The 17158-nt window shown below is 32.9% G+C and overlaps 2 protein-coding genes across 2 annotated transcripts in view; one reads left to right on the forward strand and one right to left on the reverse strand.

Annotated features, from left to right (window-relative positions):
• The window catches only part of LOC110995472 (chromosome transmission fidelity protein 18 homolog), a 33361-nt gene extending 21044 nt beyond the window's left edge, over positions 1-12317 (forward strand). Inside the window, exons 15-16 of the mRNA XM_022262650.2 lie at positions 8609-8663; positions 12184-12317. Coding sequence (XP_022118342.2) covers positions 8609-8663; positions 12184-12287 — 159 coding nt within the window. The 3' untranslated portion in view covers positions 12288-12317. The remainder of the gene's footprint in view (positions 1-8608; positions 8664-12183) is intronic.
• Positions 12318-15074: 2757 nt separating this feature from the next.
• The window catches only part of LOC110995452 (dorsal root ganglia homeobox protein), a 65249-nt gene continuing 63165 nt past the window's right edge, over positions 15075-17158 (reverse strand). The window contains exon 9 of the mRNA XM_045632978.1: positions 15075-16764. Coding sequence (XP_045488934.1) covers positions 16529-16764 — 236 coding nt within the window. The 3' untranslated portion in view covers positions 15075-16528. The remainder of the gene's footprint in view (positions 16765-17158) is intronic.

Here is a 17158-nt window from a genome sequence, read left to right on the forward strand (position 1 = left end):
CCGTATTAGCAGGATTATGTGCACCCCTCATTGTAACTAATCTTGTCACAAATTCTGTCCGATTACAAGCGTTCCAAATTCAAATTGTCAAATGCGGTTCGAAATTTAAACACGGGTGTAATTTTCGAATTTCGAACGCGCCATATGAGGTGCCCCGGGCGTTATTTTTTCGGCGCCACAGAGTCTACCCACAGTGAACTTAAACGAGCGTAACGCTAATATATTCGGGCGGGATGCACAGATAATAAATGCTTTTATTGGTTTCATGCGGTCGGATTGGAGCCGAGTTGAGATATAATTTTCAAGAAAACGCTTTAATATGAAAGGGGTTCGTGTGCCAAGAATTAATGTGAATAACGTAGACGCTAAGTATGTTAGGGTATTTTTCGTTTATGTATGAGTTTATTGAACGTATGTTATATAAAATATGGAGTTTAACTATTTTTCAGCAGTTAACTAATAGATTCTCTATTAATACGATGATAATATCTGGAATTACAGTGGATTTTGAGATTTGTGAGTATTGTATAGCTAAAATGACGTTAATGAGAAATTGTTTATTTGCAAAAAAATCGTACAGTCAGATCGATTCCTTATACAAAAGGCATTATCAGTCATATAAAAAGCATGCGAAAGTCATTAATTGGTAATAGCCGGAATAACAATGTTTTTAAATACATCGTAGTTATTTGCATAAGGTATGATATGATTTAATTGACAAGCAATTACGTCGCTACGCCGTAGCAACGTAGCACTCGGCTTTACATATTATTAAGTTTAGCAATATTATTGATTTATATAATTAAAAGATTATATCAATAAACCTTACTGTTTATTTGGTTATAATCCAAAGTTAAAAGATGTAGTAAGTACTTACTCAATTGCGATCTTATGAAATTGTTTGTTTTTTAATATGATCCAGCCTTTCTTACAATATATGTATAAAGGTGATGTAATTATCTAAATTACATATGCTAAGGATTTTCTAATTCTAAAATTGTGAATTTATATTCCCTCATGGTGAATGATCGATTGGCTATGATCGGCTTCGTACGAATTAATGTATTAGGCAATAAAGATGTAATGGAAAGGTACTAAAAAAATAAAGAAAAAACAAAGCGGCGCTAAAAATCTTCTGAGTCTGGGTCTCTGATTTTTGTTTCTTGATAATTTTACTTAATAGGCAAGAAGGTGATCAGCCTAAGTTTGACATACGCCGCCTTATTGGTTCAAATGCTTCCTTACTATGCCTTTCTTCATAGTAAGAGCGGGTAATAATATTGTAGAAAATAAAATAATTTCATTTAATTGTACATTACGCACAGTGCTACAATACTATTACAAGTAACTATGTGATGACAGTGCCTATATTGGTTTTTTATATGAAGGTATATAAACCGTCTCCTTTTACAGTACGAGCTAGTTTGAGAGCTGTTTGCGTTCCTGCTTTAATATTTATAATAGCCACGTATAAAAGGTTAACTTCATATGTGAACTTAACTAATCTTAAGATTTTAACTTTGAAGCTGATAAAGTCTAAAGCCTTTTCAGGCACTGTCGCACTCTGGTGTGACGAGTGACTTTATACTCACTGGAGTGACATCAAGTGAGCGTTAAACTTAATCGTCAAGTCAAAGTATTTAAAAGTATACTAGCAGACTCGGCCAAGCGTTGCTGTGGCTAAGGTTTTTGTTATATTACATAGTAGTGAACCATTCAAGGGAAACGGTAGGAGAACTTATGTGATAGATAGCTTTTGTGAATGGTTGGTACTTTTAACAAAGCGCCTTCTGTTGGAGTAGTGTCAAATTATAAACAAATAATTTGCAATAAAATAAAAATGCGACTATAATTAAAGATCTAAGCTAATCTATCTCTTAAGTTGGACCAGACTGCTCACGGTGTGCCAATTTAATTTAAAATCAGTTAAGTAGTTTAGGAGTCCATCGCGGACAAACATCGTGATAGGAGATTTATATATATTAAAATTTATCACCCAAAAGATTCAACGCTTATTCGCCAAACGACCAACGACCAACGAATTACTTACCAAAAGCAATTCATACTAAACGTATACATGGAACCTATTCATCGCATGTAAGGAACTCTATTAAAGCTTATAAAAGAAATCTACCCCCAAACAAATTGCTATTAACCCTTGCATTATGAGCGAGTCATTACGCCGCCGGCACTCTGGCCAAAGAGACCATTGAATGGTGTTTGCCTTAATCAGATAGGGCACAGCAATATGCCACATGTTTGCTGTATGATCATTACCGCAACGCAACTGTTACTTTTAAATGTTTAATAATTCGCGGATATAAGAGAAAATATACAATAAGCAATGTTTGCACGTGGTCTGAAGTTCGTAAGTGGTACGTGTGTACGTAAGTGGAAATAATGTAATGTTAATTGCTATGTAGCGAATGAATGCAACATAACAGTCAAAGAGAGGGCCTACGTTTGGATATACTCTCGGGGCGTAATTCCCACGATTAAAGAAATCGTCACGCTTAAAAAAATGAAAGCCTGAGTGAGCAAAATGTAACTCATACATAAAATCAATAATAAATAATAAATCTTTTTTTAAATAGAATACGTTTATTTTGTAATATAACATCATCAAGGTATCACTTATTCCACGTCATTAAATTCGAACCTGTAGGCATCCCTACTCATCGGCATGAAGACAGAGGGAAAAAACCGGCGTAAAAATCTCTCGGTACTATTTTAAAAAAGCAAATCATCAAACAATACTACAATATTTAAAATAAATATAGCAAATAATTAGAAGTAGTCCCAGACCCTTTTATCAACTAGATAATCACTAACTTTATAGTAAGCCTTTTTACACAGCTTTTCTTTAATACATTTCTTAAATTTATTAATACATTTATTTTTTCAATAGCTTTTATTATTATTGCATTATGCCTTCGAAAACGATTCAACTAGGCGGTCATACAATTTTGCGATACCATTTGTATAGTATCTTGGCCTTATTACCTTTTTATCAGCGCAAAATTATTGGTAACATTTCATATGTTACCAATAATTTTGTTATTGTTTCTCTGTGAATCTTCGTTATACGTGTGTTTTACAACGTTGAACCCGGTATTATTAGGTTAATAATAATAATAAATAATTAATAATTTAATAATAATAAATTAATAACTAATTCACAAGTATTTAATTATAATTATGATTATATAACATAATATGGTTATTTATGAAACTGTTTGTCAACAAGCAGCAGTGTTGGCGTAGTGGCTTCAGCGTGCTATTCTCATACCTGAGGTCGTAGGTTCGGTGGAATGAATGGACTTTCTATGTGCGCATTTAACATTTGCTCGAACGGTGAAGGAAAACATCGTGAGGAAACCGACATGTCTTGCACCCAAAAAGTCGATGACGTGTGTCAGGCACTGGAGGCTGATCAGCCTATTAGATTTAAAAAAACGATCATGAAGTAGATTCAGAAATCTGAGGCCAAGACCTAAAGAGGTTGTAGCGCCACTGATTTATTTTTAATTTTTTTGTTTGTCAACTTTACTACCAAAGAAGACTAATGTTTCAAAAACTAATAGAGTGATGGTTTTAGAAATCGTAAGTAAAGTAATAAATATTTGAAATAAAAAATGCTTAAATAACACATCAAAGTCACAACACAGCATTACCATAGAAATAGAGCTGAAATCCACTCAACCCTATCTCGCAGTTTGTCAATTTATCTTCTCTCGTAAAAAGTTGTATAACCCGAAGCCATAAACACGATGGAGGTTATATTTACGGCGAACAAATAAGTATCGTTCGCCCGGGGCATTCGGGAAACAATGAAAAATGACCGGCGGAAAATTGCGCGGATTGGAAAAGATCCCGTACGATACGAGACGATCTCACTTGAGAAACAATTGGGGGACGGATCTTTGATTTATATTTTTGTTCTGTCTTTTTGTTTAATGTCTGGGTGTCTTTTTAAAATGTCTTCTACATTGATTGTCAGTGGTGACAGCGACATGTGTTTAAACATGAATAACGTATACAGTTTATTTATTAAATTAATTTACGACATCAGACATCAACAGAAAATCTACAATTTCATAAGTGTATAGGCGTATACAAAACAAATCTTTTCATAGCCAAGTCAACTATGATACTAAGCATTTTAATATGTAAAATAGTCATACTATAGTATCTAATTAGGATTGAACCTAATTAAACAATAGCTAGAAAACTTCTACAGTTTCTACATCAATTGTGGAGATCTTAATATAAAATAATAAATCAAAAATAAAATCTCTCTGTTTTCTAAGTTCCTACTGTACCTTTATAGGCATTTGCGCATTGTATAAAGAAAAGCAATGGATATATATTTTTCTTGTATTAATATTACTTCCTAATGTTCGTTCCACTTCCACAACTGAGCGTTTTCTAAGTCAGTTTTCGCGTCAGTTTTTGTATTTCCGAACCAATTCGACTCAGGGTCCTTAAAGAGCGTTCCTATTATTAAAAAGCCGCCACCGCACTTGCAATTGCCTTTTGGCAATGCAAGTGTCCATGGGCGTGAAATCACTTAACATCTGGTGAGCCTCCGTTTGCCTCCTATTATATTAAAAAAAACACTTGTATAGATATAATCTATCTAATCCTCTCGAATGGAATTGTAAAGGACTCGATAAGCATTTGTTCTTAGAAATATTTTAAACTTATATTCTGCACAATAGCAGACTAAAACTAACGACATAACAAGCGAATTATTCTTTCATCATGCGCTCATTCCCGGCAAATTACTTTACCAACCCCGTACCCCGAACAGAAATTACTTTATCGCCCCGTACTAAGAAGCAATCTACATTTATTAACGTTGTAGAAATAACGTAGGACCGTATTTTAAAACTAAATTAAATTGGCAGCCATTTTATAAACAACAATTAATTTTCTGGATATTTAATTCGGATTGCCCATTAATCTATGGACCTAATTTTCTTCTGTCATGGATAAGGTATGAAAACTTTTTTATAATATCTGGTGGTAATATATTATATAAGCGTGTGTTCTAATAATAATACTTCATCGTACTAACTTGGAGAAGCAGTCAAAGCGGGACACGGTACCCTCTTTTTTGATATCCGAGGTTGAAATGCATTTTACGCATACCTACCCTCAAAAGTTGCAGGGGTATGTGAGGCTCGATCAACACCAGAATCTCTGCTATTGAGAGACTAGGTGAACATTACCCACTAAAACCACCTCGAGTAGTGCCTACAAAGCCGCCTGCTTTGCTTCTTTTTCTTTTTCCGATCAGATGGGCATATCTTTTCCTATTTACTTCCCGTTTTCTACCCCTAATTCGTCCTAAAGCGCTCCCTCTCTCGTTCTGCTGACTCCTGTTGCATTCCATGCCTCGTCACTGCCGACCATTTTTTGTACAATACAAGGCAAAGTAAAGTTATAACCCCGTATAACAAAGATTATGACATAACTGAAACCACTGCGGACAACCTCCGTTACCCTACAAATGTTGAAATGCATTCCTTTGGATTTGCTATTTAGTTCTGCCTTGCCATAGTGACTTGGGCAACTCTTGCGTCTTGCAGCTATAGACTTTTCTTTTTTTTTCTAGGTGCGCATTTACATTTGCTTCATTAAAAAAAATATAACAATAATACAGTAAAACAGTATTGGTCCCGGCTGAATTCTATTGTATAGATCTTAATACGTCATCGGCTATTACGAATATCGGTTTTTTCGAGTAGTCCCTTCTATGTCGTTATAACAGATTTTGTATATACTTATATTAAAGACTAAGATACGGTTTTAATAAGACACATTAATTTCGTGGGACCGCAATTGTTTTATAATACATAAGATGTCTTTAAGAAAATGTGTGAAACCGGCCCTGACTCTTGGCGCACTCTATTTTCCTATTTGCGCGGCAGATTGGCTGTGATTGTATTGTTTGTAGGGCGGAGTCTCCCCAGCCGGAAAAATATCGCCTGCGAGGGTTAACTTGAGTATTGTCAATATTGAAATTAGTGGGATGGAATGTAAGCATCGGTTGATATAATAGTTAATAAGGGTGCCAAATTAAACTTTATATGTTTAAACATATCTTTAACAGATATCTAGATACATACAGATGTATATATAAAATTGCTGCTTACTATTTTTATTTTTTATTATTTTTTTTGATAAAAAAAAGCTTGCCAACGCTCGGCGCACAAATCATTGGTAAAAGAACCACAAAATATATTTTTTATGTAACAAGCATTTATAAGCAAACATGACACGAATAGATCATACAAATACATAATAAACAAAACAAATACTAATAAAAAATAATAAAAAAATAAAAAGAACTAAGAATAAAAATTAAAAAAACTATTCGTGACAAATAGGCTGTGATAAAATTCATCTATCGGTATTCTCACAAGTGTTGTTTGTAACTAGATTTATTAGAAAAAAATTGTAAAGTAGTTTTAGAGTTACAACTAATCGAACACAAGTCTTATAAGACATTAAGAATGCGTGCATGTGTGAATGTGTGAATAGGTGTGTGCGCATGTATTTAAGAGTTTACCTGACAGTTGTAAGTGTGCGCTGTGTATGTGTTGGTTTTTGGCACCGCAATGAAAACTTAACGTTATAGGAGATTTCAATCGTAGAAATAATTATTAATGGCTCAGTACATAAATAATGCGTGTAAAACCAATGCGTTATATAAGGGAATGCCCGTGTTATACGAGATACTAAAATCGCGTAATATGAAGTATAAGAGTACCGTGTGCAGATCGTAATAAGAGTGTATTATCGCATGATCTAAATCAGCACATGATTGTCAATAAGCAATATTGAACACGTAAAGGTAACTTTTATGACACCGAAATTGTGTTTATGCGGCGTCGTTCGCGATTTATCGCTGTACTGCGATATGGATATTGAGATTACGATGGTATGAGGGTTTTGTATTACTTTAATTTGTTAGATATGAATATAAACTTTATATGTTAACGATCCCAAGTGGGATTTAAAGTAAACAAAAATTAGAAAGGATTTTTATGTGACAACGTCTTACAATTCGATGGAGCCGGCTGCACGCACGAAAACCCATGATGCGGCGTTACCTCGCTTATGACGCATGCGGCGTTACCTCGGTTCAATTTAAGGCTTGAAGTGCAAGCGAGAGCGCGGAACGAGCGACAAAGAGGCACATTCGGCAGCGTTAGTTCGTTAAAAAATTGACATAATTGTATTTATGAGTACAAATTAATGTAACTTGATCAATTCAATTGTGATTTAATTGTTAAATTCTCTAGCTAGCTTGTTTATGTTGTGTGTAAAATTTGTGATGTCATATTTTCTTGTATACAGGTGCATACACGTTAGTTTTAGAACTTATAATTAAATAACCCAATCAGCTCTTTAGCAAAAAATCAAGAATGTGTCTAATTGTAAATGTAATATTTTTATTTTTTGTAACATTTATATTCACCATAATTGTCATATATTTGAGAAAAGATAGCTTGTAACATGTACTTTAGACATAGCATTATATACTGTGTTGTACCATAATAAATACAGTCAAAATCTGCTATAACAACATCGCAGGGTCTGATCATATTTAATCGTAAAAACCGATAGTCGTAACAGTTGATATTAAGAAGCTAATATATTAGAATTTAGCGTTACATTTTGGTCAATATAACCAGTATGTTGTTCTAAACAATGTCGTCATAAACGGTTCTGACTGTAACTAAAATAAAATATCAGCAGTCTAGTCGCTTTAACACGCGCAACCACTACTTATTGCCTAATGAGTTCTAAAAGAAGCGCGTGTCTAGTAGACAGTCCTTAACATCGTAGCCACAATCGACACTAACGATGTACTATTGCAATTTCAACTTGATCCTAATAAACATAGCAAAATACGCCTTAATACTAAGGGTTAGGAGATAAAGTCCCGTGTATAGATTTAGCAAATGTAGAGTGTTGTAAGGTGTACATCTAATTGGGTGTACGCCGCGGGCGCAAAGAAGGCTTTAATTGTTGACGCGGCTCGTGTTTGAGTGACGTAAATCATAATTTCGCGAATGACAATTATAAACGTCAAATGTGTTTAAAATTCGAATACACTTGGTGGTGACAAAGACATCACAAGGGTAGGATCTTTATTATTTTAGTTTCGCTATTAAAACTTTAAGTACTTGTTGCAATTATGGTTGAAAAAAATAAATATTGACAGAAATATATAAAGGATACATTTCTAAATTTATTTTATAATAATTTTCTTAATGTGTTTTTTTATATCACTGGCCAGAGGTCAGTATCTGATGCTGATAGCATACGGTATACGTCACCCATAGACACTCACATTGCCAGAGGAATTGCAAGTGCGTTGCCGACTTTTTAGAATTGGTAATTTTCTTGAAGGATCGACTCAGTCGAATTGGTTCAAAAAATCTTCAACTTTCTTGATGATATTTATGATATTAATAATATAAAAAAATATTTATGCTCCCAAATTGCCGTTTTAGACATTATATACACCAAGATGGACTGCGAAGGTTTATAATTAATTGTTTATGTGTAAAGTATGTTGTTTATGTTTCAGGTACACAAAGATTTCTTCGGTCGTATCGTCCCATTATCACAGGCTCAAAAACAAGGTATGGTAACTCATTAAGATATTCCTATATCTAGATTTAACACATATAATTTTCTGTTTATAAATTGGATTTGTCGTTGCAATTATATAATTACATTCGTAACAAAATGTCCTTGTTAAATAATTTCATAATGTTGAACACTCATATGTTAAATGTAAAAATCAATATAAATCACATCAAGTATTTAGTAAAATTAACGGCTACTAAACCAAAAAATAGTCTTCTATACGTACGGTTCGCTTATTTATTGATTTATTTATTCGTTCTAAAACAATGTGTTTGCCTAAAAAAAGAAAAAATGTTAAAGGAGAAAATTAAAACATACACAATAAATTTAAAAAAAAAACTAAAAATTAATAATAAATAAACTAAAAATATATAAAAAAAACAAAATAACAATAATAACCTAAATGAAAACTTAAATCTCATTAAGAGCATGATAAATAAGGTAACATGGCAGAATATTGTAAAACACATCACTATTTAAATCGAAGTTAGTAATCAAGTGAGATTACTAACCTATTTACTGGACCATTCAAATTAACAGATATGCGTGCCGACGTATAGATGACTTTTATCTGCTAATTTTAATGCTTCAGCAAATGGGCCTACTCATATAGCGTACCTAATAACATTAATGAAAATATTGATATATTTTACAACAATATGAAGATTGTATCGTAATTTTGGGTAGACCTTCAAGAGGAAGATCTATTTCGTTTTAAATTGCTTTTTGCTCTTTTTTATGATAATTGATGTGTATCTGTGTAAAATTTCAAAGTCATATTTTAAGCAAACATGTTGTTTTAGTGCTGAATAATTAAATATATTATATTGGACATATTCGAATAAATAATAAATAATGGAGAATAAAGGGCTTTTATTATTATTATAATTAAATATATAATAAAACAGTGCAATTACCTAATATAGAAATTAGTTTAATCCCACTCGCCGTCAGAGTCCCAAAACACATTACAGCGCCCAAAATACAACTGATCGCGTAACTTAAATAATGTAACCGCCTATTATTTTCAATTATACCGCCGGCAAGGGTTGTTAATATTCATTCTTGTCACCCGACGAGCATCGAACACCTGATACCCGGTAATCGGACCGATTGTCTGCTATCTTCATATTAATCTAAGGTAATGTGGTATTAGGTATGTTTTAGACATCGCTATTTTTAACGCTGAAAGATTAGTCTATAGTATTGATATTGTAATAGTTGCATGCGACATATCTGAGGTCGTAGGTGTAGAGCGCGGCTACCCGATGCGGTAAAGGGGCGGTGCGACGCCGCACCGCAATTATTTGGAGCTACACGGGAATTACGTTGAGAGAGAAAGAGAGATACATTTTCCGGACTAGTGCTACTAGTCCGCACTAGTCCGGCTCGCTTGCGGTGCGGCACAACGCCACGTGTGTCATGGTATAGTAATTTGAATATAGGATGACGTTGCGACGCCGCACCGCACCGTTACCGCACCGTGTGGCTGCGCTCTTAGATCCATGTGCACCAATGTACTTTCTATGTGCGCATTTAACATTCTCTCAAACGGCATAGGAAAACATCGTGAGGAAACCGGCTTGCCTTAGACCCAAAAAGTCGTCGGCGTGTGTCAGTCACAGAAGGATAACCTTCTTGCCTTAGATCGAGAAATAATCATAAAACAGATACAGAAAATTAGGTCCCAGACCAATTAAGGTTGTACAGCAACTTTCTTTTTGAAGTGAAACTTCTTTAGGCGCGTGAGGATAATTTTTTACGAAACGTCACGAATATGTGCAGCGTTTTTGTCGATGAAAAGGGAGGAGATATTCGATTAATAGTTACATATTAGAACTTTAGATGTCAAATCTGTCGCATAACGTCTGGTGCAGTAAACGAAGATTTTTTTATATATTTATATTAACATTTGCACTTATACTGTGTGTGAATATATAAGTATATAGAATTAATTAATTTACAAAAAAAAATATGAATAACTATAATAGGTCTTGGCGAATATGGCTGTTATATGAACCTTGCTTGTTGGTACAGACGAGTTTACATACATCTCTAGTAGCTGATCTAGTCTGAGAAATTGAAATGTAAAATACTATTTTAAAACAACATTAATTGTATGTCATATATTTGCAAATGTTCCATTACACAGAGAATTAAACGCAGACATTATTCATGTAACGCGTGTAGACTTGGAATAATTACAGTGAGCGTTTGTAAATCCTGAAATGAAACAATTCAGACAATAGGGCAAGTTGTAATGAGCCCCTCTAAGCTAATTGTTCTCGCCGAAATCGACTTACTGTTTGATTTAACGGGCTGTATAGGGCATTTCTACACCAAATGCTAAGATAGTGTAAGCTATACAGTGATAATAACATTATGTGAGTCTGAATTTTCGAAAAAAGAATATATGTTACTGAGGTGTTGACGCTACATTTCTTTACACTTTTTTGTAACTCGCAAGAACCTAAGTTAAATTGGTCGCTGGTTCCACATGGTGCTGCGAGGAAAGAACTAACTAATAAATAATCAGTTGTGCAATAAAAACGTTTGTAAATAAAATATTTTAATGAAGAAAGGAAGTATTATTATTGAATCTTACGTAATAATGTTATATATTAATAATGCACATGAAGAAATTCCCCTGTCTCATTAGGTTGTACGAATTATCATTACATTATACTCAACTTTGCTCAGATAAGATCTAGCTTTTTTATTATGTGCGTGCTAATTTGTACTAACATCATACTTTCTTAACATAATCGCTATTTAAGAAGATAACAATTGGGCTATTTGGGCAGACGTGACTCTCCGCCTTAACCTGTATCTTTAAAGGGTGTTCGCGTCAAAATGTGTATGAAGAAGTAAAAATCTAATAAAGTCTGTTCTTCTTCTTTTTTTGTGATAAAGTAAGACCCAACTCTGGGAGACTACGACCTGAGTAAAATGCTGGCAAAAACATGTCTTACAAGTAGAACAATATATCAGTGCTAATTGCTTTGACTTTAGATCTAGATATATCATATATTTAAGCAATATTTATCTAATCTAGATACAGAAAGCTATAGATATTTTTATTATAGTTTTTATTGTGGCACCATCTTAACTTTCTCATTATAATATTCCAGCCCTTACTTGATTTTAGTTAAATGCTATTAATTCCGAGTTCGGATAATACGGCCCGATTTGGTTTGTTCTTCATTATAAATCAGCTTCCAAGCTTTTTACAATTACATAAAAGTTCATTTGTTGCTAAAATAATACAAAACGTATAAATGTTTATTTTTTTTACTTTTATAATAATTTTTTCTTTAGGTAATAATTGACAAACTCTAAGTTAAACCGGTCGTAGCAAATTGAACCACAGCTCTTAGTTAACTACGAAGTTCATATATAAACTGCGATAGTGCCAACAAATGTTAATCACTGACAGTCTTATAGCAATAAATTTGATGTGATGACGTAATTCGTACGTTTGAAGTAGGTTTTAATATTTGTTTTTGTCCACAGATGCCGTGTTAGATGTTATATCTTCGAGCAACGTGTTCTACCAATACAGAGAAGGTTATAATAACGCCGTACGAAGAAATGTACGGATGCGAGATTTATTGTAATTTATTATTTAAGGTTTAAAAGATGTAAAATAAATGTATGTTTCATTTTTTGTATTTTTATTTCATGCAGTTGGCTTAATTGAGAGATACTCTTAAAATAAATTGTCGTTTTTTTAATTTCAATGTTTCTTTTTCTATTATATGATACTGAAATGTATAAAAATAATAAAAAAGAAAAATGTTACGAAAACTTTTCAAATTGGGTTCGGAAATATTGATAACTTTGAACAGTTTTATAGAACAGGGAGCAATCGGGTAGGAGGCTCACCTTATGTTAAGTGATACCGCCGCCCATGGACACTCTCAAAGCCAGAGGGCTCGTGGCAATATATCTAGCTTTCATCACCTATGAAGATGTCAAATACAGCATTTGAGTCACCGCCGTTGAACTTATCTTACATTTGGCGACACCAGTCCATGCTGGTGTTTCTGGTCGTCGCTTAAAGTGTGGGGAATCGTACAAAGCTTCCCGACGCCTAAATGTTCGTGTAATATTTTTTGCCAATGCCTAGGCTTGCCCGTATCTGCTGATAGGTCACTCTCTTATCTTCTTTTCTCATGCGACGCACAGCACTGATGCTATTTTCAGTAGTCGTTGTGATGAGAGATGGCTACGTCCACACTTAAACTCGTTAAACCAATTGTAAATAGTGGCACGAGATGGGGCTTCATTAAGAAATGCGAATCGCCTATCATAGCTTTGTTGTTGTGTATGCACACAACGAAAGTTGAAATAAATGTTTGACCGAAAATGTTCACGTGTTACAAGAGTTTTAGGTTTGCCGCCGATTCACAAAAACAAATGACAAATGAATGCAATATTAGTATATTACCTTATGAAATCATAAGGTTACCAAAGAGTTCTTTAAATGAAACTCAAAAAGTTTACATAAGCAATGTTCTAACTGGTCAAATTTTCCGTGTTATCCACGAATCAGTCAAATCTCCGTTGAAAATGCACTTTTGAATATATAGTAAAAGATTTCCATTCTGACAGAGTCGTACATATACGAATTTAAAATATAGGTATCGGCAAGAAACGTGCCGAATTGTGATATCTATACATATACAAACGGGAGTCTTAGATCGCTTATTCTTGTTTTGACTCTTACAATAGTCTAACGAAAGATTACAAGATTTGATTAAATAGCACAGCTCTATAGATAATAATCTACAACTAAAAATAATTTAATCCGACTGTGAGTACGGTTAATAACAATCATGAGCGAGCATCGTTGGATTAAAGAAAATTTTATATCTTGGATTTTAAAGCCATACAGTTGAGCAAGTTATTTGTATTGTCTGCACAAGGATGAAATTTTAATCACCGCATACCCACTTACAATTAAAAGTTTCTTCATAAATACGTCTTATCGTCTAACTTCAATGATTAATTGTTCCTTTGATATACGTTTGTTCTTCGTAAAGGATTGCTAAAAGTTGCTAAATATTTTATGAACCTCTCAACAATAATCCGAGAATAACGACTGTCACTAAAATGCATAAGTTATAATTTATGAACCAGAAGTTTTTCAATTCACTTGCTTTTACTGTGAAACACTTTTGTTTATAAAGTATTTTTATAGAGAATACGTTATTTATATTTTGTTTGTACCAAATAAACAATAATCCTTTGAACCGATTTTAAAATTACTTTGATCTATGAAAGTTACTCTGGCCTCAACAATTAACAAATAGCCAATTTCTACATATTTCCGCGGTTACAGTAACATCTCAGGGGCCATACATTTGAAGATGAGTCTTTACAGTATCAGCCCTAAAAAATCGTGTACCATTTAAAAGTAAAATCCCCTGTTGAAAAAAGATATACATAGTGTATACACCTTCATTATAACTGTTTATTAAAGAATTCCGTATGAGTTTTATAGCCCGCTATTTATTTCTTATTAATTCCATTACTATAATCTTTTTCATTATAATGAAAGCTCCAATTGGTAAACTCTAGCTGTAGATGCATAATCTAGATTTCGGTTACTTCTAGGGTAACTATCCGTATCGAAGTAATATATTAAATTTAATCTAATTTTGTCCTAGTACCAGCGTCTCTACTGTTTAATTACACAAATTAATGAAATATAATTACTACTATACTAATTAATCACACGGTACGCTTTATATTATATATACTTGTAGTCTTTTGTATAAATATAATAAATCAATTACTTACGGGAAAATCCTTTCGATTTCCACCAGTGTAGTAGTTTTTCACTAATACTTTGTGTTAGGCTACTAGTTAGATGCGTGACTTAGCATTAATACTTAGAATCTATTTGCAGCGAATTTTTTTATTGGGTAACCGTAACGAAATTAGATTAAATTCTTTGGGCATATCAGACGATACAGTCCCGATAAATCACTACAGTTATTTACCGAATACATAAGCTTCTCTTTCACAGAGTAAAATAGAGTAAATTGCAACAAAACCGGCATAACATCTTTATGTTATAAGAAAACAACTTCGGTACTTCAATAGCGATACCCATCCGATGTTCCTGTATGCAATTTCGAAAAATATCTTTTACTTTCCGTAAGGTCGCATCCTTGGGAATGTTCGGTACAAGAATTAAAAATTGAAGTTCTAATCAAGATCGCTGTCACTGTTGGGAGTTACTGAGTACCATCCCAGAGAGATCCTTATACTACCTAAATCAAAAGAGCTTTTAAATTTTTGCATTTAAAATTTCTTAACCGTTTCTCACAACTATAACGAGATAGTTTTAATGAAACACAGAAACTTTGATAAATGTTTTATTTGATAATAATTAAAACAACTAGCCATGTGTATCTAATAGTCTACGTGTTATAATACATTGTGCTTAAATATTAACATAAAATTAAATATATACAACCGGCGACAACAATTCCCTAACTCGTGCATGGTGCAGTAGTTCAGACATACGTAAATATTTACAGACACACCGGAAATAGATTTATTTAATTACATAAGCATTAATGTGTTGGATAATATTACCTTAATTTATTTGTTTATCACTGAATATAAATCTAATTACGTTTCGTTACATGAAAGAATTTCATGAATAAAATTTGGAGTTAATTTAATTGCATTAATATATTTATTAAAAAGTCTAAGAGGTCAAAAAAAACTTTCTCCGCTCAAGAAAAAAATACCAAAATTATTGCTGTATAAAATAAATAGGTAGTAATGACATCATCAGACTTAATCTACATTTATTTATAATCAGAATTATTCTAAAATTTTAAACAAAATGGAGTATTTTATTTACATTCCAAAAACGAAATTCTATACAGTTTTTGGTCGAAAATACTGACGGTAACATTAATATTACCTATGGTACATGCTCAACCATGACATTGACAAGGTATTAAACGTCGCATCACTATTTGACAATTGACATTTGGAAGTGGCGGCTTTAGTGTATTATTTGTTAATTTCGAAAAAAATCTTAAGTATTAAGAAAGACTTTTACTTTAGTTTAATAAAATAGATAGTAAAATATGCCTGCGTTAAACTATTTAGCGGAGTGATACTTGACGTAAGCTCTTAATACAGTGTCATAGTCATGGTAGATTAAATAGTTAAAATAACTCACTATGTACATAGATATATTCAACTAGGTTCTACTGTCAAAAACGTTAAATCTAGTTACGTAAATATACAGTTTTAAAGAAAAAAGTTGTTTCTTAAATCAATACGAAGTTATGTTTGATAATATTTCAAATCGAGTTGAATTTACTACAAAGTTTTGATATACAAAGAAAACGGCTGTAATTCAATATTAATTTTATAATTGTATAATATTATGATACCATGGCACAGACATATATTTGGCACAGAATTCACGACACGGTATTTTATTTCTTTAAATACAAACATAACAAGTAATATAGTGTTTACAACGGAGTATTTCTGCTATTAATACTATGTAATTCAGTTAACGACAGAGCTTTATAAATTCTATTTTATGTCAAAGAAATTTGGCTTTTTTTGGTCTCCGTTCTGGGAGTATTTTCAATGACCAAATTAAATGTAAAGTCAGTGAAGGAAGTAATTTTAATAACTTAAGTAGAACTATAAAGAAATAGTAGATTCCCTTAAAAAATAAAGAATGCACAATTAACTAATATAGTCACTATGAGATTGTAATAAAGCGCAAATATAATTAACCAACTACCAAATACGTAATACGCCAACTATTCCAGATCCGTACATTTTAGAATCAACAAGATATTGTGGATTATTATTCTATATGTTTCTGCGGCTCAGCTTGCGTGGTTGAAGGCTGTGCATCATGTGGTAAGAGAGACAGCGATAAGGGGGGAAGATGTAGTGGTAACGGCAGAAGAGCTCTTGATTGGAAGTTGGCGAGAGATTGCAATAAAGCTGCTGAGTGCTCGTGTGCTTTGCGTCTGAGTTCCGCCACGCTTGATGAACGCGCCTCTTCTTTGGGGCAGCAGGGACAAGGGGCACCCCAACCTGTAAATAAAAAATATTTTGTAAATTTTGCAATTATATAATGAGTTTCCAAATTTTTTTTTTTTGTTTTCAAATTTTTAAATAAAACTTCCCGCATGGTTTAGGTTATTATTGAAAAACATTTCAGACGTTGAGAAATGTAATGTAAGAAAATCGCATTTATATCTGTCAAATAAAACTTTAAAATATAACTAGTAGCAATATCAAACTTCTTTAAAAGGCTTTTTGACAGCTCTCTTGAGAAACAAATGAGGAAAATTTTCCTGCTATGTTGTACGAGCATATAAGATAAATTATTATGTGTCATCATAGATACATAGAACACGAGTAACAAATATTTTGTATGTAACTCAAAAGCTATTTAGTAACAAGCTAAAACTAATTGCCTACAAAA

The sequence above is a fragment of the Pieris rapae genome, chromosome 21 (assembly GCF_905147795.1).
Source record: "Pieris rapae chromosome 21, ilPieRapa1.1, whole genome shotgun sequence".
Taxonomy (NCBI): domain Eukaryota; kingdom Metazoa; phylum Arthropoda; class Insecta; order Lepidoptera; family Pieridae; genus Pieris; species Pieris rapae.